This window comes from Mesoplodon densirostris, chromosome 8 (assembly GCF_025265405.1).
Source record: "Mesoplodon densirostris isolate mMesDen1 chromosome 8, mMesDen1 primary haplotype, whole genome shotgun sequence".
NCBI lineage: Eukaryota > Metazoa > Chordata > Mammalia > Artiodactyla > Ziphiidae > Mesoplodon > Mesoplodon densirostris.
In genome coordinates this window covers 34,265,938-34,292,139 of record NC_082668.1, presented here as the reverse complement: position 1 = coordinate 34,292,139, position 26,202 = coordinate 34,265,938, and the positions used below count along the sequence as shown (strand labels likewise).

General features: G+C 38.2%; 1 protein-coding gene across 1 annotated transcript in view; it reads left to right on the top strand.

Annotated features, from left to right (window-relative positions):
* Positions 1–22,763, top strand: part of BMPR2 (bone morphogenetic protein receptor type 2) — a 190,902-nt gene extending 168,139 nt beyond the window's left edge. The window contains exons 11-13 of the mRNA XM_060105745.1: positions 15,681–15,853; positions 19,544–20,823; positions 22,136–22,763. Coding sequence (XP_059961728.1) covers positions 15,681–15,853; positions 19,544–20,823; positions 22,136–22,386 — 1,704 coding nt within the window. The 3' untranslated portion in view covers positions 22,387–22,763. The remainder of the gene's footprint in view (positions 1–15,680; positions 15,854–19,543; positions 20,824–22,135) is intronic.
* Positions 22,764–26,202: the final 3,439 nt, after the last annotated feature.

Here is a 26,202-nt window from a genome sequence, read left to right as displayed (position 1 = left end):
CACACTCTTTCTCATTTTTTTTTTAACATGAGTAGGATAATCCACTATCATTTCTGAAGCTTATTTTTTCACTTAGTTTTTCATGTCAGTACATATATAGATGTATCGCTTTCTGTCCATTTGATCAGCATTCCATTATATGTCATAATTATTGAATTGCCCCCTTATTAATGACAGTACCCTGTATTTCTTATTTTAAACAACTATTTTTTAAAATTTTATTTATTTTTGTATACAACAGGTTCTTATTACTCATCCATTTTATACATATTAGTGTATACATGTCAATCCCAATCTCCCAATTCATCACACCACCCCACTACCACCACCACCACCACTTTCCCCCCTTGATGTCCATACATTGGTTCTCTACATCCGTGACTCAGTTTCTGCCCCTGCAGACCGGTTCATCTGTACCATTTTTCTAGGTTCCACATACATGCGTTAATATACGATATTTGTTTTTCTGACTTCACTCTGTATGACAGTGTCTAGATCCATCCATGTCTCTACAAATGACCCAATTTCTTTCCTTTTTATGGCTGAGTAATATTCCATTGTATATATGTACCACATCTTCTTTATCCATTCGTCTGTCAATGGGCATTTAGGTTGCTTCCATGACCTGGCTATTGTAAATAGTGCTGCAATGAACATTGGGGTGCATGTGTCTTTTTAAATTATGGTTTTCTTTAGGTATATGCCCAGTAGTGGGATTGCTGGGTCATATGGTAATTCTATTTTTAGTTTTTTAAGGAACCTCCATACTGTTCTCCATATTGGCTGTTATCAATTTACATTCCCACCAACAGTGCAAGAGGGTTCCCTTTTCTCCACACCCTCTCCAGCATTTGTTGTTTGTAGATTTTCTGATGATGCCCATTCTAACTGATGTGAGGTGATACATCACTGTAGTTTTGATTTGCATTTCTCTAATAATTAGTGATGTTGAGCAGCTTTTCATGTGCTTCTTGGCCATCTGTATGTCTTCTTTGGAGAAATGTCTGTTTAGGTCTTCTGCCCATTTTTGGCTTGGATTGTTTGTTGTTTTAATATTCAGCTGCATGAGCTGTTTATATATTTTGGAGATTAATCCTTTGTCCGTTGATTCGTTTGCAAATATTTTCTCCCATTCTAAGGGTTGTCTTTTCATCTTGTGTATGGTTTCCTTTGCTGTGCAAAAGCTTTTAAGTTTCGTTAGGTCCCATTTGTTTAGTTTTGTTTTTATTTCTATTATTCTAGGAGGTGGATCGAGAAAAATCTTGCTGTGATTTATGTCAAAGAGTGTTCTTGCTATGTTTTCCTCTAAGAGTTTTATAGTGTCTGGTCTTACTTTTAGGTCTCTAATCCATTTTGAGTTTATTTTTTTATATGGTGTTAAGGAGTGTTCTAATTTCCTTCTTTTAAATGTAGCTGTCCAGTTTTCCCAGCACCACTTAATGAAGAGACTGTCCTTTCTCCATTGTATATCCTTGCCTCCTTTGTCATAGATTAGTTGACCGTAGGTGCGTTTCTTTATCTCTGGGCTTTCTATCCTGTTCCATTGATCTATATTTCTGTTTTTAGTTCCAGCTCCATTTTTTTCCCCTCAAGACTGTTTTGGCTATTCGGAGTCTTTTGCGTCTCCAAACAAATTTTAAGATTTTTTGTTCTAGTTCTGTTAAAAATGCCATTGGTAATTTGATGGCTATTGCATTGAATCTGTAGATTGCTTTGGGTAGTACAGTCATTTTCACAATAGAGATTCTTCCAATACAAGAGCATGGTATATCACTCCATCTGTTGGTATCATCTTTAATTTCTTTCAACACTGTCTTATAGTTTCTGCATACAGGTCTTTTGTCTCCCTAGGTAGGTTTATTCCTAGGCATTTTATTCTTTTTGTTGCAATGGTAAATGGGAGAGTGTTTCCTTAATTTCCCTTTCAGATTTTTCATCATTAGTGTATAGGAATGCAAGAGATTTCTGTTCATTAATTTTGTATCCTGCAACTTTACCAAATTCATTGATTAGCTCTAGTAGTTCTCTGGTGGCATTCTTACAATTCTCTATGTATAGTATCATGTCATCTGCAAACAGTGACAGTTTTACTTCCTCTTTTCCAATTTGTATTCCTTTCATTTCTTTTTCTTCTCTGATTGCCATGGCTAGGACTTCCAAAACTATGTTGAATAATAGTGGTGAGAGGGGACATCCTTGTCTTGTTCCTGATGTTAGAGGAAATGCTTTCAGGTTTTCACCATTGAGAATGATGTTTGCTGTGGGTTTGTCGTATATGGCCTTTATTATGTTGAGGTAGGTTCCCTCTATGCCCACTTTCTGGAGAGTTTTTATCATAAATGGGTGTTGAATTTTGTCAAAAGCTTTTTCTGCATCTATTGAGATGAACATACAGTTTTTATTCTTCAATTTGTTAATATGGTGTATCACAATGACTGATTTGCGTATATTGAAGAATCCTTGCATCCCTGGGATAAATCCCACTTGATCATGGTGTATGATCCTTTTAATGTGTTGTTGGATTCTGTTTCTAGTATTTTGTTGAGGATTTTTGCATCTATATTCATCAGTGATATTGGTCTATAATTTTCTTTTTGTAGTATCTTTGTCTGGTTTTGGTATCAGGGTGATGATGGCCTCATAGATTGAGTTTGGAAGTGTCCCTTCCTCTGCAATTTTTTGGAAGAGTTTGAGAAGGATGGGTGTTAGCTCTTCTCTAAATGTTTGATAGAATTCGCCCGTGAAGCCATCTGGTCCTGGGCTTTTGTTTGTTGGAAGATTTTTTTTTTTTTTTTTTTGCAGTACGCGGACCTCTCACTGTTATGGCCTCTCCCATTGCGGAGCACAGGCTCCGTACGCGCAGGCTCAGCGGCCATGGCTCACGGGCCCAGCCGCTTCACGGCATGTGGTATCTTCCCGGACCGGGGCACAAACCCGTGTCCCCTGCATCGGCAGGCGGACTCTCACCCACTGCGCCACCAGGCAAGCCCTGTTGGAAGATTTTTAATCACAGTTTCAATTTCATTACTTGTGATTGGTCTGTTCATATTTTCTATTTCTTCCTGGTTCAGTCTTGGAAGGTTATACCTTTCTAAGAATTTGGCCGTTTCTTCCAGGTTGTCCATTTTATTGGCATAGAGTTGCTTGTAGTAGTCTCCTAGGATGCTTTGTATTTCTGCGGTGTCTGTTGTAACTTCTCCTTTTTCATTTCTAGTTTTATTGATTTAAGTCCTCTCGCTCTTGATGAGTCTGGCTAATGGTTTATCAATTTTGTTTATCTTCTCAAAGAACTAGCCTTTAGTTTTATTGATCTTTGCTCTTGTTTTCTTTGTTTGTATTTCATTTATTTCTGCTCTGATCATTATGATTTCTTTCCGTCTGCTAACTTTGGGTTTTGTTTCTTCATTCTCTAGTTCCTTTAGGTGTAAGGTTAGATTGTTTATTTGAGATTTTTCTTGTTTCTTGAGGTAGGCTTGTATAGTTATAAACTTCCCTCTTAGAACTGCTTTTGCTGCATCCCATAGGTTTTGGATCGTCTTGTTTGTGTTGTGATTTGTCTCCAGGTATTTTTTAATTCCTCTTTGATTTCTTCAGTGATCTCTTGGTTACTTAGTAACGTATTGTTTAGCCTCCATGTGTTTCTGTTTTTTATGTGTTTCTTCCGTTGAATTCATTTCTAATCTCATAGCATTGTGGTCAGAAAAGATGCTTGATATGATTTCAATTTTCTTAAATTTACTGAGGCTTGATTTGTGACCCAAGATGTGATCTATCCTGGAGAATGTTCCATGCGCACTTGAGAAGAGAGTGTAATCTACTGTTTTTGGATGGAATGTCCTATAAATATCAATTAAATCTATCTGGTCTGTTGTGTCATTTAAAGCTTCTGTTCCCTTATTTATTTTCATTTTGGATGATCTGTCCATTGGTGTAAGTGAGGTGTTAAAGTCCCCCACTATTATTGTGTTACTGTCGATTTCCTCTTTTATAGCTGTTAGCAGTTGCCTTATGTATTGAGGCACTCCTATGTTGGGTGCACATATATTTATAATTGTTATATCTTCTTCTTGGATTGATCCCTTGATCATTATGTAGTATCCTTCCTTGTATCTTGTAACATTATTTATTTTAAAGTCTATTTTATCTGATATGACTATTGCTACTCCAGCTTTCTTCTGATTTCCATTTGCATGGAATATCTTTTTTGATCCCCTTTGGGATCAAAAAAGATCCCAAAGATCTTTTTGCTGAGAAATCAGCTCTTAACCTTATGGGAGGTCCCTTGTATATTATTTGTCATTTTTCCCTTGCTGCTTTCAATATTTTTCTTTGTCTTTAATTTTTGCCAGTTTGATTACTATGTGTCTCAGCGTGTTTCTCCTTGGGTTTATCCTGTATGGGACTCTCTGCGCTTCCTGGACTTGGGTGGCTATTTCCTTTCCCATGTTAGGGAAGTTTTCGACTATAATCTCTTCAGATACTTTCTCGGGTGCTTTCTCTCTCTCTTCTCCTTCTGGGACCCTTATAATGTGAATGTTGTTGCATTTAATTTTGTCCCAGAGGTCTCTTAGGCTGTCTTCATTTCTTTTCATTCTTTTTTCTTTATTCTGTTCCGCAGCAGTTTATTCCATCATTCTGTCTTTCAGGTCACTTATCCGTTCTTCTGCCTCAGTTATCCTGCTCTTGATTCCTTCTAGTGTATTTTTCATTTTAGTTATTGTATTGTTCATCTCTATTTGTTTGTTCTTTAATTCGTCTATGGCTTTGTTAAACATTTCTTGCATCTTCTCAATCTTTGCCTCCATTGTTTTTCCGAGGTCCTGGATCATCTTTACTCTCATTATTCTGAATTCTTTTTCTGGAAGGTTGCCTATCTCCACTTCATTTAGGTTTTTTTCTGGGGTTTTATGTTGTTCCTTCATCTGGCACATAACCCTCTGCCTTTTCATCTTGTCTATCTTTCTGTGAATGTGGTTTTTGTTCCACAGGCTGCAGGATTGTAGTTCTTCTTGCTTCTGCTGTCTGCCCTCTGGTGGATGAGGCTATCTAAGAGGCTTGTGCACGTTTCATGATGGGAGGGACTGGTGGTGGGTAGAGATGGCTGTTGCTTTGGTTGGGCAGACCTCAGTATAACTTTAATCCGATTGACTGCTGATGGGTGGGGCTGGGTTCCCTCCCTGTTGGTTGTTTGGCCTGAGGAAACCCAACACTGGAACCTACCCGGGCTCTTTGGTGGGGCTGATGGCGGACTCTGGGAGGGCTTACGCCAAGCAGTACTTTCCACAACTTCTGCTGCCAGTTTCCTCGTTCCCACGGTGAACCACAGCTACCCCCCATCTCTGCAGGAGACCCTCCAACACTAGCAGGTAGGTGTGGTTCAGTCTCCCCCGGGGTCACTGCTCCTTCCCCTGGGTCCCGATACGCACACTACTTTGTGTGTGCCCTCCAAGATTGGAGTCTCTGTTTCCCGCAGTTCTGTCAAAGTCCTGCAGTCAAATCCCTGTAGCCTTCAAAGTCTGATTCTCTAGGAATTCCTCCTTCTGTTGCCAGAACCCCAGGTTGGAAAGCCTGACAAGGGGGCTCAGGACCTTCACTCCAGTGGGTGGACTTCTGTGGTATAAGTGTTCTCCTGTCTGTGAGTCAGCCACCCATCAGCTATGGGATTTGATTTTACTGTGATTGCACCCCTTGTACCATTTCATTGTGGCTTCTCCTTTGTCTTTGGCTGTGGGGTATCTTTTGTGGTGAGTTCCAGTGTCTTCCTGTCGATGATTGTCCAGCAGCTAGTTGTGATTCTGGTGTTCTCGCAAGAGGTAGTGAGAGCACGTCCACCTACTCCGCCATCTTGGTTCCAATCTCTACAAGTAATTTCTTGATTATAATTAAAGAACAAAAATGAGAAAGTTTTCATTAAGCAATATACATCATTTTACTATATATTTTCACATTTTAATTGTAGGTTGTCTTGATAGGATTAGTATATTTTCATTCTGGATCCAGGGGTCATGGCATTTTGGAAAAAAGCTAGAGAGATTTTATATGTTTCCAGATATATTTAGATTGAGTATTTTTTCCATTGGTCATTTTTGTTAGTAGATTACCTTCAAGGAAGGCTTCTACTTCAAATGAGATTGAAATCTTCAGGTATGAGACAGTTGAAGACCTATTCCCTAGCTCATATGCTCAAGATTGCCACCAAACTGTAGTCCCTGCTGTGGGAACTGGGACAGATTTTTAAGAGGTCCCTGACATCAGGTGAGAGGCTGAATCCTTTATCAGGATTCATTAGATGTGCCAGCCTCATAGTAGAGTACACTTGAAAGAAAAGTCTCTTTGTGAAATTTTATCTAGTAAAATACAACTTCATCTTCCTTACATTGTTTTATTTCATCAGAGAAGTTGGACTCCTTGTTCTGAAGTATCTCTTAGCAACCCTACCATTACGGGATATGCATATTTTCTGAAAACTTTTTACTTTCAATTTAGATGAGGTTGCTGAGTAAGAAATAAGTAGTATTTGGTTCACTTCCAATTAATCCATTTAAAATCTAATGTGCTGCAGTCAGTAGAACTGCTCCTTCTATGCAATGAGAATCCAGTACTGGAGTTAGATAGCAAATACATAGCTTTATAAAATGAGAAATATCCCTCTCTTTTTTTATGAAGGCATTTTGCTTCATAGTTGCATTGAAATTAAAAAACTTTTTTTGTGTGTGTGTGTGGTATGCGGGCCTCTCACTGTTGTGGCCTCTCCCATTGAGGAGCACAGGCTCCAGATGCACAGGCTCAGCGGCCATGGCTCACAGGCCCAGCCGCTCCATGGCATGTGGGATCTTCCCAGACTGGGGCACGAGCCCATGTCCCCTGCATCGGCAGGCGGGCTCTCAACCACTGTGCCACCAGGGAAGCCCTAAAAAACATTTTTATAGTCACAAAACTCAAAATATTCTAAATATTAATGAATGTAAAAACTCATTTTAAAAACTACCAGGGAACCAAACATAGATTAGTTAATAAAGGGGGAAAAATGAGTTTCCTGATAAAATGGAAGTATGGTAAATAGTTTGAGGGAAATACCTGAAAATGCACGCATAGGTCTTCAGTTGCCTATATTGACATTTTGAAAGTACTGAGTCATATTAACATAGATTTATAATTATCGTTTTATGCATTTGTCTGAAATTGTATAGAAAAGATAGGAGTCACATCCTAAAAACACAATGATACTGGCTTTTATGTTTACATATGTAGTTACTTTTTTTTTTTTTTTTTGCGGTACGCGGGCCTCTCACTCTCGCGGCCTCTCCCATTGCGGAGCACAGGCTCCGGACGCGCAGGCTCAGCGGCCATGGCTCACGGGCCCAGCTGCTCCACGGCATGTGGGATCTTCCCGGACCGGGGCACAAACCCATTTCCCCTGCATCGGCATGCGGCCTCTCAACCACTGTGCCACCAGGGAAGCCCTGTAGTTACTTTAAAAAAAATTTTTTTTTATTGATTGATTGATTGGTTTTATTTATTTATTTATTTTGTTTGGCTGCGCTGCATCTTCGTTGCTGCGCATGGGCTTTTCTCTAGTTGCGGCGAGCGGGGGCTACTGTTCATTGTGGTGCGCGTGCTTCTCATTGTGGTGACTTCTCTTGTTGTGGAGTGTGGGCTTCAGTAGTTCTGGCGCGTGGGCTTAAGTAGTTTCGGCTCATGGGCTCTACAGCGCAGTCTCAGTAGTTGTGGTGCCTGGCCTTCGTTGCTCCGTGGCATGTGGGATCTTCCCTGACCAGGGATTGAGCCCGTGTCCCCTCCATTGGCAGGTGGATTCTTAACCACTGCGCCACCAGGGAAGTCCCCTATATAGTTACTTTACCAGTGTTCTTCAGTTCTTTATATGGCTTCAAGTTATTGTCTAGTGTCCTTTCACTTGAGCCTGAATGATTCCCTTTAACATTTCTTTGTCTTTTTTAAAAAATGTATTTATTTTTGGCTGAATTGGGTGTTCATTGCTGCGTGCAGGCTTCCTCTAGTTGCAGCGAGCACAGGCTACTCTTTGTTGCGGTGCACAGGCTTCTCATCACAGTGGCTTCTCGTTGCGGAGCATGGGCTCTAGGTGAGTGGGCTTCAGTAGTTGTAGCATGCAGGCTCAGTAGTTGTGGCACACGGGCTCAGTTGGTCCATGGCATGTGGTATCTTCCCGGACCAGGGCTCAAACCCTTGTCTCCTGCATTGGCAGGCGGATTCTGATTTCTCTTTCACTATTAAAGGATAGCTTTCCCTGATTTAGAATTCTTGGGAATTCTACAGAAAACACTTGTTTTCTTTCAGCACTTTAAACAATGTCATACCATTGCCTTCTGACTTCCATGGTTTCCAATGAGAGATTAACTGTTACCTTTATTGAGGATCCCTTATACATTTCGAGTTGCTTCTCTTGCTGCTTCATGAGTCTCTCTTTATCTTTGGCTTTTTATAATTTGATTATAATGTGTCTCAGTATGGAACTCCGCTTTGAGTTCCTTGAGTTTCTTGGATGTGTAGACTCGTTTGTTTTATTAAATTTGGGAAGTTATTGATGGTTATTTCTTCAAATATTCTTTCTCCATTTTCTCTTCTTCTGGGGCTCTCATTATGTGTATTTTGGTGCGATTAATGGTGCCTCACAAGTTTTATAGGCTCTGTTCATTTTCTTCATTCTTTTTCTGTTTCTGCTTCTCAGATTGGATAATTTTTATATCCTATCTTCAAGTTTAGTAATTCTTTTTTCTCTCTGCTCAGATCTGCTGTTAACCACTCTGGTTAATTTTTCATTTCAGTTTTTGTACTTTTGAGCTCCCAAGTGTCTTTTTAATTCCTTTTTATAATTTCTCTTTATTGCTCTTCTCCATTTGTTGAGACATTGTTTTCCTGGTTTCCTGTAATTCTTTGTCCATGGTTTCCTTAGTTCTTTGAGCATATTTAAAGTCTTTGCTAGTAACTCCAACGTCTGTATTTCCTGAGGACAGTTTCTGTTCATTTCTTCTGTCCTGTGAATGGGGCACACTTTCTTGTTTCTTCCCATGCTTTGTAATTTTTTGTTTAAAATTGTATGTTTTGGATATCATTATGGGCAAAAAGGAAACAAAAAAATATTCTCCAAGTCTTTGGAGATTGGCTCTGTGTTGGGGCCCTCTGTTAACACTTATCCAGGCCTTTTACAGTTCTGCCGTAGCCTTCACTTCCTGCTCGTGCTGAGCCTAAATACTTCCTACTGGCTGAGCCAGCCAGTTATGAAAGCTTATCGTCTTCTCTGAGCATGTGTCCTGCCCTGGACCTGTGTGTGGTTTTCTAGATTCCCCAGTATATGTGGAAGCTTTTCAATGCACTTATTCCCCAAAGTTTCACCACTCAGATTTTAATCCCTGACTTCCAGCATTTTTGTTGTGTGCCTCAACTATTATATTTTGCCCCAGGCTATAGTACTTGTTCATTTGGCTTTCAGTGTTTTCAGGGAATGTTCTCCACTTAGTCATAGCTACTTCCCTGTCCTGAGAGAGTTCTGAGTTAGGCAGAACAAAGATAGACCTCTTGAATCAGTCCTTCAGGGAACTCATAGACATGTCAAAACAGCATAATTCCTTTGAAACAAGATCACTCCTCTCCCTCTGGGACCAGGTACCCACCTTGGGAACATGGGCAGCCATGTTCATATCTGCCAGCACTCCAGGGCAGGGGAGAGTTCTCCTCACCACAGAGTTCTCCTACCCTGTTTCAGTGGCCTTTCTTTTTCCAGTTATATTTTTAGTTGGTTGCTGTAATATTTGACTAACTTCCAGAGTTTCAGTAAAGTTGATTTTGGTAATATTTGCCAAGTTATTGGTGCTTCTTGGGAGGAATGTCCCCCAAAGTTCCTTCCTCTGCCATTTTGACTGAGGTCCTCATAGAATGAACTAGGTAATATCCTCCCCTGTTTGATTTTCTGGAAGACTTGTGTAGACTTGGCATTAATTTTTTCTTAAATGTTTGGTAGAATTCATTCAGAAAGCCATCCAGGCCTGGTGTTCTCTTGGTGGGAAAGTTTTAAAATACAAATTTACCTTCCGTAATAGATATAGGAAATATTCAGGTCATCTATCCCTTCCTGAGTGAACTTTGGCAATCTTTTTTTTTTTTCTTTTAATTTTTTATTGGAGTATAGTTGATGGCAGTTTGTGTCTTGGAAGGAATTTGTCCATTTCATCTAAATTTCATCTAGATTGTCAAGTCCATTCTCAGTATTTGTTTGAAGACCTAACTTCCCATTGGTGACTTAATCCTCCTGTTTAATACTGTTTATTTCATTAATCTTCTCTTAACGACTTTTCCCCTTATTCTGAGGTATTCAGCATTGCTTTACTCTATTTCTGGAAGTTTTCTCCAACCAAATTATTGTTTTCTTAGACCCTCAAAGTCCTCCTTATAGTTACGCTCTTTGAATTCTCAGTTATTTTTCTAATTTTTCCTTTTCCCAATATCTTATTAGTAATTTCCAAGTCTTTACTTGTGTTAATGACTTACCAACTATGATTTTAACATTGTTTGGAACTTATAATAGATTTTCTTCAAAAAAATCGACATGCAAATTTTGTAGCAGAACCCATTTATCCACTGGAAACTTTCCTGTACCAGCATAGCTTAGAGTCAGTCAGCATAGGATAATGTATAAATTGTGGAGCTATGCTGCCTGGCCTTTGATCTTAACTTTTTTTTTTTTTTTTTCTTTTTGCGGTATGCGGGCCTCTCACTGTTGTGGCCTCTCCCATTGCGGAGCACAGGCTCCGGATGCGCAGGCCCAGCGGCCATGGCTCACGGGCCCAGCCGCTCCGCGGCATATGGGATCCTCCCAGACCGGGGCACGAACCCGTATCCCCTGCATCGGCAGGCGGACTCTCAACCACTGCGCCACCAGGGAGGCCCTGATCTTAACTTTGCCATGTGTCCTAATCTCTCCTCTGGGCCTCTTTTCTTGCATCTGAAAAATGGAGGTGATAATAGTATTTACTTCATATAAGAATTAAATGAGTTAAAACAATCTAGTACAAAGTTAGAACTCATCAATTATTTACTATTATTATTCATCAACAATGATTCTGTCTTAAAAATGGAAACTTCTTAGAGGTAGGGAGCAGTGCTTCTGTTTACCTGATTTTATTCATCATCCAACACAATGCCTTGATGACTGTCCTTTTTTGGTCTCATTTTTTTAAAAAGAATTTTATCAAATTATTTCCCAACTGTATAATGAAAAATAACAAATTTTGTCCATCTTCAATGTCTCTGTTTCCTCAAGGTATAGAAAACTCAGTGTTTAATTTCTAACTACTTGGATATTGGTGTTTCTGAGCTTTTCTGGGCCAGCAAGCAGTTGGTGAATGGGACTCTGTTAAATAGATAGTGCTTTATTTTTGAAAAGGAAAGGGTCACTTTTAGTTTTGTGTGTAAAGGTGTCCAGATCTTTGCTTTAGAAAGATTTCTCTGTGTATGCTTCAGTGTTGCACTTTATGTTTAGTAATTAAGAGCATGGATGAAGCTATAAATTTGTATGTGGGGGTATGTGATGTATATGTGCTTGAAAAAGAAGTTTCTCTGAAAGAATACTCAAGAAATTGGTGATATTTGTTGCCTGTAGAGAGGGAAAATGGGTGGTTGGTGGATAGGGATGGGAGGAAGATTGTATTCCCTTTCTGACCTTTTGAATTTAGTGACATATTATCAATACATGCATTGCCCATTTTAAAAAAGTCATTTAGGGGCTTCCCTGGTGGCGCAGTGGTTGAGAGTCCGCCTGCCGATGCAGGGGACACGGGTTCGTGCCCCGGTCCGGGAAGATCCCACATGCCGCGGAGCGGCTAGGCCTGTGAGCCATGGCTGCTGGGCCTGCACATCCGGAGCCTGTGTTCCACAACGGGAGAGGCCACAACAGTGAGAGGCCCACGTACCGCAAAAAAAAAAAAAAAAAAAAAAAAGTCATTTAATTAAATGTGTTTCACGCATGTGGTAAAAATTCAAAGAGTTCAAACAATAAAGCGTTATTTTTAGGGACTTCCCTGGTGGCCCAGCAGTTAAGACTCTGTGCTGCCAGTGCAGGGGGCCCAGGTTCAATCCCTGGTCAGGAAACTGATCCCACATGCTGCAACTAAAAGCCCGCATGCCAGAACTAAAGATGCCTCATGCCACAACTGTAAAAGATCCCACATGCTGCAACTAAAGATCCGCACGCCACAACGAAGATCCCGAACGAGGCAACAAAGATGCCATCCCGCGTGCTGCAACTAAGACCAGGCGCGGTCAAATAAATATATATATATATATATTTTTTTTTTTTTAAGTTATTTTTAGCAATACAAAAAATATGCAGTGAAAACTCTTACACTCACCTCAGACATCCAAAAACCCCTCTGGAGAAGCAACCACTGTTAAATTCCTTCTGTAGACTTCCAGAAATGTCTGTATATTACAAGACTATATGTTTTTATATCCTTTTCTAACATACTAATGGGAATTACTACACCCACTTAACCTATTTTACTTAGCAATTGGAAACATATACATCTTCCTAATTCTTTTAATGCTACATAGTATCCATTATACCATAAATTTTTAGCAGATTGCTGTTACAGGACATGTAGGTAATTTCCAGCTTTTGCAGTTACAAATGACAACTGCAGTGAACATCTTATACATGCATTTTTCTGCAAATGTAAAAGTGTAGTTGAGGAATAAATTCCTGGAAGTAGTATTGCTGGATCAAAGGGTAAATGCATTTGAAGTTTGTTATTGCCAGATTACCCTCCAAACTGATGGCACTCCCAATAATAATATATATTGGGAGCCTGTTTTCCCATCACTAACGCTTTGTGTTACAAAATTTTATTTATCGTTGTTAATGTGGTAGGTAAAAATGGATCTTGTTTTGATTTGTAACTAGTAAATAATTGAGCCACAATTTGAAGCCAGGATCTTAATTGAGCTGGTACTGACACTACAAAGCTGGAACTAATATTCTTAACTACTACATTGTATGTACTACCTCAACATGGTGAATAAGGTTGAGCATTTTAGCATATATATATATATATATATTTTTTTTTTTTTTTTTTTGCGGCACGCAGGCCTCTCACTGTTGTGGCCTCTTCTGTTGCGGAGCACAGGCTCCGGACGCGCAGGCTCAGCGGCCATGGCTTACGGGCCCAGCCGCTCCGCGGCATGTGGGATCTTCCCGGACTGGGGCACAAACCCGTGTCCCCTGCATCGGCAGGCGGACTCTCAACCACTGCACCACCAGGGAAGCCCAGCATATATATTTTTTAAATTTATTTATTTATTTATTTTATTTTTGGCCGTGTTGGGTCTTCGCTGCTGCATGCGGGCCCCCTCTAGTTGCAGCGAGCGGGGGCCACTCTTTGTCGCGGTGTGCAGGCCCCGCACCGCGGCGGCCTCTCCCGCCGTGGAGCACAGGCTCCAGGTGCGAGGGCTTCAGGAGTTGTGGCTCCTGGGCTCCAGAGCGCAGGCTCAGTAGCTGCCGGGCACGGGCCCTCCCAGGCCAGGGCTCGAACCCACGTCCCCCGCATTGGCAGGCGGACTCCCAACCACTGTGCCACCAGGGAAGCCCTAGCATATTTTTAAGGTATTTGCATTTCTTGTTTATGTGCACTGTGTCTATATTCCTATTATGGATTTACTATCATTTTTTTAAGTGTCTTCTTACTGGCAAGCATCATAGAAATAATTGATTCTGCAAGAAACATCAAGAGATGCTAAAACTAGTGGGTGAAAAGTTGAATGCAGAGCAGGATATTTACAGGGCTTTGAGTACTTCCCCCCAAAACGGTGATTGATTATTAAAGGGAAAATGGAACTTTACAGTGAAGAAACCTGGCAGACACCAACTCAGTCATGTGATCAAGCTTAACTTCTCTAGTAATGGGACAAATCAAAAATGTGTACCACATGATAGGATTCAATGGGAAGAACACAGCATCTCTTTTGTGATTTTCTGCCAAAGATGCAAACTTTGATCATGAGGAAACATCAGATAAGTTGAGGAACATTTTAAAAAGTAACTGGCCTATAATCTTCAAAAATGTCAAGATCATGAAGGACAAGAAAAGTAAGTTTGAAATTATTTCAAAATAAAAATTCCTCTTTTCATAACTTGGGACCAGTTCATTTTTTCAAACCAATATTAAAATCCACTAAGATAAATGTATAACTAGTTTTTAGAGGTATATTTGTCACAAAAAGTTAGTTATAATTGATTCTTGAGTTTCTTTTATTATCTTCAAATCCAAGTCCATTTTAAATCCATTATATACAGTCTTTCCTCGTTTTTCATGAATTTCATATTTGGAATTCAACTACTTGCTAAAGTGTATTTGTAGTCCTGAAATCAACACTCAGAACACTGTCCCAGTCATTTGTAGGTATGTGTAGAGCAGTGAAAAACTTGAGTTCAGATGTAATGTTCCCAGCTGAAGGTCTAACAAGGCCTTCTTGCTTCATCTCTTGTACTGTAAAAAAGTGTCATTTTTGCTATGTATTTAGTGCCTTATTTTTCCACATTTTTGTGCATTTTATTGGTGATTTCACAGTTTAAAGTGGCCCTTAAGTGTAATGCTGAACTACTGTCTGGTGTTCCTACGCACAAGAAGGCTGTGATATTCCTTATGAAGAAGGAAAAACATGTGCTAGATGAGCTTCATTAGGGCATGAGGTATAGTGCTGTTGACCATGAGTGCGATGTTAATAAAGTGATAATATATATTTTAAAAGGTATCTTTATGTACATAAAATCTGGTGTGTTTTTTTGGCTGTGTCAGGTCTTAGTTGTATCATACGGGGTCTTAGTTGTGGTGTGCGGGCTTCTCTCTAGTTGTGGTGCGTGGGTTTTCTCTCTCTAGTTGTGGCACACAGGCTCCACAGTGCATGGGTTCTGTAGTTTGTGGCACTTGGGCTCTCTCGTTGAGGGGTGCGAGCTCAGTAGCTGTGGCAGGTGGGCTTAGTTGCCCCGCACCATATGGGATCTTAGTTCCCTGACCAGGGATTGAACCCGAGTCCCCTGCATTGGAAGGTGGATTCTTTACCACTGGACCACCAGGGAAGTCCCTAAAATCTGTTTTTTAAAAGGGAGCTTATACCAACTTTCCCCAAATGGGGCACTATTGTTCATTGCTTATATGTATGAATGCTACAGAATGGGACTGCTTTTTAAATACGAAGAAAATGCCAGGCCTTTAATATTTACAGTTTGAATGAAGCACTCTTACTAGGAGAAAAGGAGGAAAAGTTCACCTAGAGATTGAAGACAGACTAGCGCCAAAATTTCATAAAACTCAGAACTCAGTTTTGAAGTGGAATTAGTGGCTATTGAATGAAATAACAGTGCTGTGGATCAACAATGACATAAATGTGTGGCCTTGAAGAAACATGTAACTTACTATAACTGCTTACTATTGTGGATAATTCTTCAATGAGTCCAGTTAAAGTTTGCTTACATACTTGCTCCTCACCTTTTGAGAAATATGCCCCTTTACAAATCTCTGAAGTCTAAGATATTTTATTATAGTTATATAAAATATTGGTTAAATAAAACTGATTTTTCTTTCACTTCATGTTGCTAAAAAACTCAGTATTTTTTGATAAGGTACACTGTTTGACCATGTACTTTATTACAGGCAGTGAGGTCACTCAAGGAGACAATCGAAGACTGTTGGGACCAGGATGCAGAGGCTCGGCTTACCGCACAGTGTGCTGAGGAGAGGATGGCTGAACTTATGATGATATGGGAAAGAAACAAATCTGTGAGCCCAACAGTCAATCCAATGTCTACTGCTATGCAGAATGAGCGGTAAGACCCTGAAGGTTTGGAATCCCTCTGTCAGTATTTAAAACTGATACCAAACAGAGAACAGGAAATAAATACTATTAAACCAGACTAAAAGTGCAGTGATGAACTTGCACAATCTAATGTCATAATTTTTCTTTCAGTATTCCTGTTCTTTTACTGAAGTTTTTGTTTGGTATAAGTGCAAGGTAAAATCTGTGTTTTTGTATATCTAACGATATAGTAAAAGATCAGTCTTTCTCTGTTAATGCTCCAAGTTCCCTACAGTAATGAAGGAAAAACATTTTCATAGTTCCAAAATTTATAAGCACTTCTACATACTATATTGTCTTGATTATACTTTGTTGGTATTATTTCTCTTTCCCCTGCATTTTGTTTGTTTGTTTAAAGGAAATAGAACTATGAACTTACCTATGTATCTAACCACTGCTTCGCTGGAAACTAAAGTTTTCAGCCTTCCTATCCAATGTTCTTTCTTTATAGAATGCTACTACATTTACAAGAAAGCAATTTGTAAGGTCTTTTCATCCCATCATGAGCATTATTTCATGAGACATTTCTTTATTAGAACTATGATTTTTGGTTCTAAATAAAAGGGCTTAAAAAAATTCCTAAAACTTGGAACTTTCAGACAGTGTAATCTTTGTTCCATGTTTAGGGGATAAAGTCTTCCCACAAATTTATCATTTTATCTAAAATGTTATGTTAAAAGTTTTTAGAAGGGCATCCAGGAAAGAGTAACCAGAGAAAATTGAGATAAAAACAACTCGATTCTTGAATCATTTTCTTTGCTCTTTTCTATTGTTCTAATTTCTGAGAATGATTTGTGTTATGAACTATAGGCCCCAAATTGGGTTTACACTACTTACATTTAGACTGAATTACCTTTAGCATATAAACCTTTATTCCCATTATATCAGGAAGTCAAGGAAAATAGAGACTAGCAATTCTAAATATAAATTTTCTCATTTTACACACATCTGAAGATAGTCTTCCTCTTCCATCTCCCTTTATCTCTGTATTTTCTATGTGCTTTAGTATGCTATTTGCATCTCTCTTAAGAGTCAGCTACTTTTACTTTAAGTGTGTTTTAACTTTTCTTGACTGGTAAGAAGAAACTTTGATGCTCCTCCTTTCTTTGGCCATTTTTGCCTCCTGTGTTATTCAGCTCTACCCCTTACATGCTTCTTTTCATGTCTTCTAAATAGTTTCCTCCAAATCACAGTTCATCCCACACTCATTCCACTCTAGGTTTCATTGTATTGAATCCTACCCTACAGCCCTCCTTCACTTCCTTTTCTTGTGCAGTACAAAAGCTTTTTTCTTCCTCCCCTTCCTGTCATTCCCCTCATAATAACTTCATCAGTCTTTCTTCATAGCACTTCTTCTCCTTTAGTTGCTGCTTTTCTGCTATAACACTTGTATCTATTAATGTTCCCAATGTTTATACTTGATTGTTTTAGTTAAAACGCTCCTCACTTTTATTTTATTTTATTTCATTTCATTTTATTTCATTTCATTTTTTTCTTCCAGTTTTATTGGGGTATAATTGATATATAGCACCATATAAGTTTAACATATATAGCATAATGATTTCACTTACATACATCATTAAATGATTATCACAATAAGTTTAGTGAATATTCATCATCTCACATAAATACAAAATTAAGGAAATAGGGAAAAAACAATTCTTTCCCCTTGTGATGAGATCTCTTAGGATTTACTCTCTTAACAACTTTCATACATAACATACAGCAGTGCTAATTATATTTATCATGTACATTACATCCCTAGTACTTATTTATCTTATAACTGGAAGTTTGGACCTTTTGACTGCCTTCATCCAGTTCCTCCTACCCCCACCCTCTGCCTCTAGTAGCCACAAGTCTGATCTCTTTTTCTATGAGTTTGTTTTTGAAATATAATCGACCTACAACACTATGTTAATTCCTGTTACACAACATAGTGATTTGGTATTTCTGTACATTTCAAAATGATCACTGAGATACGTCCAGTTACAGTATATCACCATACAAAGTTATTACATAGTTATTTACGATATTCCCCCACAGTGTGCATTTCATACCCATGACTCATTTATAATGCAACTAGAATTTTATACCTCTTCATCTCCCTCACCTATTTCTTTCCTCCCTCCAACCCCCTCTCCTCTGGCAACTACCTGTTTTTTCTCTGTATCGGTACCTCTGTTTCTGTTTAGTTTTGTTTGTTCACTTGTTTTGTTTTTTAGATTTAATGTAAAAGTGAAATCATATAGTGTATCTGTTCACCTATCAATAGGCACTTCGGTTGCTTCCATATCTTGGCCTGGCTTTTATTTTTAAAACATAAATATATTACAGTGTGATGCTCAAGAACCATCACTCCCAAGGTGTGACAGTGACAGTGAAAAACCCTTGGTAACTGGAGAGCAGTTCTGAACCTTTGATTTTTCTTTTAATTAATTAATTTATTTATTTTTATTTGGGTCTTCATTGCTGCATGCTGGCTTTCTCTAGTTGCGGTCAGCAGGGGCTACTCTTCTTTGTGGTGCGTAGGCTTCTCATTGCAGTGGCTTCTCTTGTTGCAGAGCATGGGCTCTAGGTGCGCAGGCTTCAGTAGCTGTGGCACATGGGCTCAGTTGTGGCTCGTGGGCTCTAGAGCACAGTCTCAGTAGTTGTGACGCACGGGCTTAGTTGCTCCACGGCATGTGGGATCTTTCTGAACCAGGGCTCGAACCCGTGTCCTCTGCATTGGCAGGCGGATTCTTAACCACTGCGCTACCAGGGAAGTCCCTGAATCTTTGATTTTTTTTTTTTTTTAATATGAGTGTCACGTTCTGCCTTGTACTCCAGGCTCTAAGACCCATATCTAAGACCTTCATTGATATGGCCCAATCTACCTAGGAAGGTATGTTTTTTTGCTAGACTGTGCCATTTAGTGGAACACTTTGGAACAACCTAAAAGCTTGTGTTCTTTTTACTATTTGGAACTTAATTGGTAACATATTTGTTGAGTAGCCACTGTGTATCTAGAATGGTGGAAATGCAAAATACACATGCCTTGGTTCCTCCTCTCACGGAACTTCACAGTTCATGCAAATATACAATTTATAAAGATATATTTGCTAATATTACAAAACTATAGGGGAGGGCCTCCCTGGTGGCGCAAGTGGTTGAGAGTCCGCCTGCCGATGCAGGGGATGCGGGTTCGTGCCCCGGTCTGGGAGGATCCCATATGCCGCGGAGCGGCTGGGCCCGTGAGCCATGGCCGCTGGGCCTGCGCATCCGGAGCCTGTGCTCCGCAACGGGAGAGGCCACAGCAGTGAGAGGCCCACATACCGCAAAAAGAAAAAAAAAAAAAAAAAAAAAAAAAAAAAAAAACTATAGGGGAGATCTTTAAAAATAATAACTCTTATAAACCAAAATAATGAACATCTATAAAAATCATATCTAGATCGACATAGGTTTTTTGGTAGGGTTAAATAGTATAAAACTAGCCTTTAGCAAGTTATTAGTTGTTACTTGATTAATATTTGATTAGAATTTTTTTCTTAAATAATCTCTAGGATATTGTGGGTTAGAAATAAAATAAAAAGCAGTTCATACTTTAAAATCAGAGGTGTTAAACTTGGAGAGTCAGTTTGTCATAAATGTATTCTCAATGTGGCACTTTTTTTCTTTCTTTAAGCAACCTGTCACACAACAGGCGTGTGCCAAAGATTGGCCCTTATCCAGATTATTCTTCTTCCTCATACATTGAAGACTCTATCCATCACACTGACAGCATTGTGAAGAATATTTCCTCTGAGCATTCGATGTCCAGCACTCCTTTGACTATAGGGGAAAAGAACCGAAACTCGATTAACTATGAACGGCAGCAAGCACAAGCTCGAATCCCCAGCCCTGAAACAAGCGTCACCAGCCTGTCTACCAACACTACAACCACAAACACCACTGGCCTCACTCCAAGCACCGGCATGACCACTATATCTGAGATGCCATACCCAGATGAAACAAATCTGCATGCTACAAATGTTTCACAGACAATCGGGCCAACCCCTGTCTGCTTACAGCTGACAGAAGAAGACTTGGAGACCAACAAGCTGGACCCAAAAGAAGTTGATAAAAACCTCAAGGAAAGTTCTGATGAGAATCTCATGGAGCATTCTCTTAAACAGTTCAGTGGGCCAGACCCCCTGAGCAGTACCAGTTCTAGCTTGCTTTACCCCCTCATAAAGCTTGCGGTGGAAGTGACTGGGCAGCAGGATTTCACACAGGCTGCAAATGGCCAAGCATGTTTAATTCCTGATGTCCCACCTGCTCAGATCTATCCTCTCCCCAAGCAACAGAACCTTCCTAAGAGACCTACTAGTTTGCCTTTAAACACCAAAAATTCAACAAAGGAGCCCCGGCTGAAATTTGGCAGCAAGCACAAATCAAACTTGAAACAGGTAGAAACTGGAGTTGCCAAGATGAATACAATCAATGCTGCAGAACCTCATGTGGTGACGGTCACCATGAATGGTGTGGCAGGTAGAAACCACAACGTTAACTCCCATGCTGCCACTACCCAGTATGCCAATGGGGTAGTACCATCTGGCCAGACAGCTAACACAGTGGCACATAGAGCCCAAGAAATGCTGCAGAATCAGTTCATTGGTGAGGACACCCGGCTGAATATTAATTCCAGTCCTGATGAGCATGAACCTTTACTGAGACGAGAGCAACAGGCTGGCCATGATGAAGGTGTTCTGGATCGTCTTGTGGACAGGAGGGAACGGCCACTGGAAGGCGGCCGAACTAATTCCAATAACAACAACAGCAATCCATGTTCAGAGCAAGATGTTCTTACACAGGGTGTTCCAAGCACAATAGCAGACCCTGGACCATCAAAGCCTAGAAGAGCACAGAGGCCTAATTCTCTGGATCTTTCAGCCACAAATGTCCTTGATGACAGCAGTTTGCAGTGTAAGTGGAGGGACTGTATAATCTCTCCTGCTTGTCTTTTGGGACCTTTAAGTAACTACTTAGACAGAAACAGATTGTGTTTCAACAGCAGTATTTACTTTTCCACATTTTATTGGACTTCAAAAGTAATTAGACTGTTGTAAAGAAAAAAGTAATTTTTTTGTTCATAATTAAAAAGTCAGTGTCACAATAATCAGAATAATTACCAATTTAATATGTGCCTTATGTAGCTGCTGGTTTATAATGCAACTCACATACTTTCTGTGAATAGTTGAGATAAAGTACTCACCAGTTTAAAAGATCCAAGTAAAATGATAACAGTATAATTTTTGAAACAGTTTGTTGAGCATATTATATCTATTATATACACATTTAGATTTTATCTGACTAATCTTAATAAATCTTAAAAGTCCAGAGAAAATTCAGAAAAGTCACTATAAAAAAACTATAAAATTGTTCTTGGTTTTTAATGTCAGTTTTTTCAGGAGTTGTGTGTTGAGTCTCTCACATGCCTGTAGCATTGTGCTATGGGACCTCTAGCAACTTAAACAGATAACTTGATACTTGGTTTATGGTCCTAGAGGGACTGTAACACAGACAGGAGAGCTCACCAAAATCTTTAAGTCATCATTGTACAAAATGATTTCTCTTTTAGACCAATAGCACTTATAAAGCACTTATTAAAAAAAAACTAAGTCATGTTTTATGGTTGTTGTCAAGGACTACGAAATGGACTAAAGGGATTCAGCTGTCCCAAATCAGTAGAATCTAGCCCCTTGCTTGAGTGGCTTGTATTATAGAAAAGCTGACATACCTTATGGCAAGGTTCCGTATCAGTAAAATGTCTTGTCAGGATTGAGACGGGGAAGTTGGTAGAAAATTTGTACTGTAGTGTTTATGTCATTCTTCTGAAAAGTATTATATTCCAGGTGCTTACTTTGAGCATGAAGTAGAATGATTAAATGCATTTTGCCAAGTTAGGCTTGCTACCAATAACCAAAGGATTTGAGAATACAATTGAGAACTTGGAATTTTCTCCTCTGTTTTTGCTTTTTGTGGTTTTTCTATATTTTCTTCCTTGCCCTATGGAATAATTCAACCAGTTATAAAAACATTGGGCTTACAGAGTCTCAAAAATAAGTTGGTTAAATTTTGCCTAGAAAAATATTGCTTGGCATCATAAATTTCAAGAAATGTCCATTAGCTCCTCCTGTAGACATTAGTTTGATCTCTTTTCCAGTTACAACCCTAACTTTTTACTTTTTAATAGTTTCTTTACATATAGTTCATTTTTCTGCACTTTTATTTTCAGTAGGTGAGTCAACACAAGATGGCAAATCAGGATCTGGTGAAAAAATCAAGAAACGTGTGAAAACTCCCTATTCTCTTAAACGGTGGCGCCCGTCCACCTGGGTCATCTCCACTGAACCACTGGACTGTGAGGTCAACAACAATGGCAAAGACAGGGCAGTTCATTCCAAATCCAGCACCGCTGTTTACCTTGCAGAAGGAGGCACTGCCACAACCATGGTGTCAAAAGATATAGGAATGAACTGTCTGTGAAATGTTTCCAAGCCTATGGAGTGAAATTATTTTTTGCATCATTTAAACATGCAGAAGACATTAAAAAAAAAAACTGCTTTATTCTCCTGTCAGTACCCCCTCCCACCCCTGCAACAAGGACTTGCTTTAAATAGATTTCAGCTATGCAGAAAAATTTAGCTTATGCTTCCATATTTTTTAATTTTGTTTTTTTTTAAGTTTTGCACTTTTGTTTAGTCTCGCTAAAGTTATATTGTCTTTTATGACCACAGAATTATATGTGTGTGTATCAAAAGTGGTCTCAAAATATTTTTTTAAGAAAAAAAAGCAAAAACAATGTATTGCTGATAATCAGTTTGGACCAGTTTCTAAAGGTCATTAAATCAGAAACAAATTAAGACAGGTTTGACTGCAGTGGTGTCTGGTATCCATGTTTTATTTCTGGGCACAAGCTAGTTTCTATGTTGATATGTTCCTGAACACGTTATCTGTTGGACTTTCTTTTCTCTTGTGTTTTGTTTGAATGTGCAATAGTCTATAGGCCACAAATAGCTTTCTCATAAGTTCTCTTCCTAACAGAATACACATTCTTCCATGATATGAACATTTTCCTCCCCCATCCTCCATACTTTCAGCAGGTCAGTTCTTTGACAGTGAATTTCTGCACAAGAGAAAGCAGCTACCTGATTTCTTGCTTTCTCTCTCCTTATGGAGAATGCAAAAACATTGTCTCAAAGGGCTCTAAAGAAAGAACTACCAAAACCTAATTTGAAATGCCATTTCTTTTATCCTTCCAAATCCTAAACATTTCCTTCCAGGCATTTTAATAAACATATTTGATTCTGGTTTTGGAAGTTCATAAGAGCATAGAACAATGAGCAAGTCAAATATTAGCTGTTTTCCATTTTATTTTATTTTTTTATATGTATGTTCATGTTCCATATTCATTTATTTAAGTAGCACATTTTTATCAGAAAACTTATAGAGCTATACTTATATGGAATTTTTAAGTAGATAGATGGTTAACACAATATAGTATTATAGCCTTCATTCTTGGAATAGGCCATGTTTGACTCAAATAAAATTACATTCTGTTTAAAATAACTCCAAAAGTAATTCATAGTTTTGAACCTGTAGTATCTTTTTTTTTCTTTTCCCAAGCAAAGCCTGGTAACTTTATCTGAAAATGATTCCTCTTCCCATGACCTAAAACACTGTGTGGAAAAATCATTCAACTGGCATGCCAAATCCCTGTGGAAGGAAGGATTGCTGCCAAACCTATCATTTTTGAGCAGCCTGAGACTTAACCTCTCTGTTTTCAAAACTGTTTCTTCACTAATCCATTTTCATAATTTTTCCATTTGCCAGTTTTTCATATCATCTTTGATATGTGAGCATTTATTATTTACGTTATATTAGAATGTACCTTTTAGTGATAATATTATGTATATTCAAATCATGTTGTTTTTTTAAAGCTTCCTTTGCTTCTTTCATTACTGATAATCGTCTCTAAAACAATCTCTGCATGTTTTTTTAAATAAAGCACTTTATGTCAAATAAGGGACTTTTTTTGTGAGCACAAATTGTTTTCTATCAATTTGCAAACAATGAAGATCTCACTTTTTTTTTTCCAGATTCTCAGAGTACTTAATAGACTAATTAAGTTCTAAGATTTCTCTGGGAGATAAAAAAGCTGAGAGGAAAACACAAATCCCAAATTCCTGATTGAAGTTTCTATCTCCTGAACAAAATTTTCTCACTCATATTCCTCTATCCACATCATTTAGCTAAAGACAGCCTAAATTTCCCAATTTGCTATCCAAAATATTTATAACTTACTTGTGCATATAAGCCTTCTTTTGTTTGCCATCTACTGTGATCTTATGAAGTGAGATGTTCAGCTAGATTGCTGAACGTGGTTTTGAATTCTTAGAATTAACATTATTTTGCTAGTACCCAGGATTTCTACCCTTTGTATTTTACTGGCCCTTCTCTTGATTCAGATCCTTAACATATTTTTCAGTCATCTAGCATAAAAATTTTTCATTTTCTTATTTTTTAATCTATGTAATGAATTATTTGTATTTTTTCCAATGAATTTTCACTTGGTTCTCTTGATTTTCAGTGGCTTTCAACTGCATTCCAGGATATTACTTTTAAGTATTTCTAGAATATCTTTGAGTCCAAATAAATTATATTCCTTCTCCAATTGGAAGCATCGAAGGTAAATGACCATTTGAGGTCTAACTCATTTTTCCTGACAGAAGAGCTGTCTTACATTCTACTACACTGTGTTTTGGCCAGTTAATTGTAAGGTTTTCAGCATTTTTCAATGTTTAATAGTAAAATGCTTTCAAAAATTGGTATACCAATTTAAAAGAACTCCTTATAGTTTCCCATTTTTAAATGAGCATATTTAAAACAGATAATTTCCTTTCCCCATGTTTTTATTAGTAGACTCTTGGAAAAGTAGGAGAAATAGTGTAGATCATTTTAATAAATTTTAAATTAAATTGTACATCAGACTCATTTACTTTTAGAATCTGTTTGCTGTTACAAGCAAGCAAGATTACTTAAAATACTCATTTGCGAACTTTATTCATGTAATAATAATGTATCTTAAATCTAATATTTAACTTCCATCATAAAATTTTTCATGTAGAAAAGCATTTGGGTCCCTTTGAATTAAAGGCTATTCATTTAATGAAAAAATACTAAAATTCAACCTTAAAAGTATTATAACCCTAAAAGCATCATAATAGGTAATCAAAGTCTAATATTAATTCCCTTAACTATCCTAATTGTATACCAGAACTAAGTCATTGAAAGAACTTGATTTGAATTGAGTTTAGACAAAATGATTTAATTATAATTCCTAAAACGTTCCCTCTTTTTAAATGCATAATTGGAAAAAAATATTGGTGTAAAAACTTATTGGAAGGCAAAGGAGTAGATACTAATACTAATTGGCCATTTATTATATACTGAATGCTGGGATATATATATATATATATATATATATATATATATATATATATATATATATATATATACACACACACACACACATTATCTCTTTTACTCCTCATAGCAACCGTATGAGGATTATAGTTAATATTCCCATTTTACAGATGGGGAAACTGAAGCTAAGAGAAGCTAAGTAATTTGCCAGAGGTCCACATCTAGTATTTGACAAATCTGTGACTTTTAACCTAGGCTTGCTCTCTTCACATCTCTTTCATCGACACCACACTGCCTATACACTGTATGACAGTATGCATAATGGACAGACATTTTGTAAGAAATTTAGTCATTGTACCCCAGCACAATTGTGGCTTGTATATAAGCCAAACCAGATACCTTAATGACTTTAGAAATTAGACAAAATGAGATGTACAGACATGTCTGTGGTGATTGTTGCTTGAGAAAAAATTACTAATTCAAGACAAAATTCAATCCCACATCTGCCATCATGAATCTTAAAATCATTTCATTTCTCTTCACTCCTGACATTCTTATACTGCAGAACTAAAGGTAAAGTAAATTTTAAGGGAAAAGCGAAGGCTTATGGGAACAGAGACCTTTTCCTAAATTGATTCTATATTTGATTTCATGGAATTAATGTTCACTTTGTCTCATCAATCCTTTCACTTCATTTTGAAAATTTCTGCTTTTAAAAGTGACTTTAGAAAATTTTACTAATCCAGAGAACTAATTGAAGAGGATGTAGGAAGGATAGAAGGATAATGTCCTTTTTATATAGCAACTTGTATAGCTTCCTTTCAGGTATCCACTTGTTCTAGAAAATGTGTGTTGGTTCTGAATGTGAAAATAATT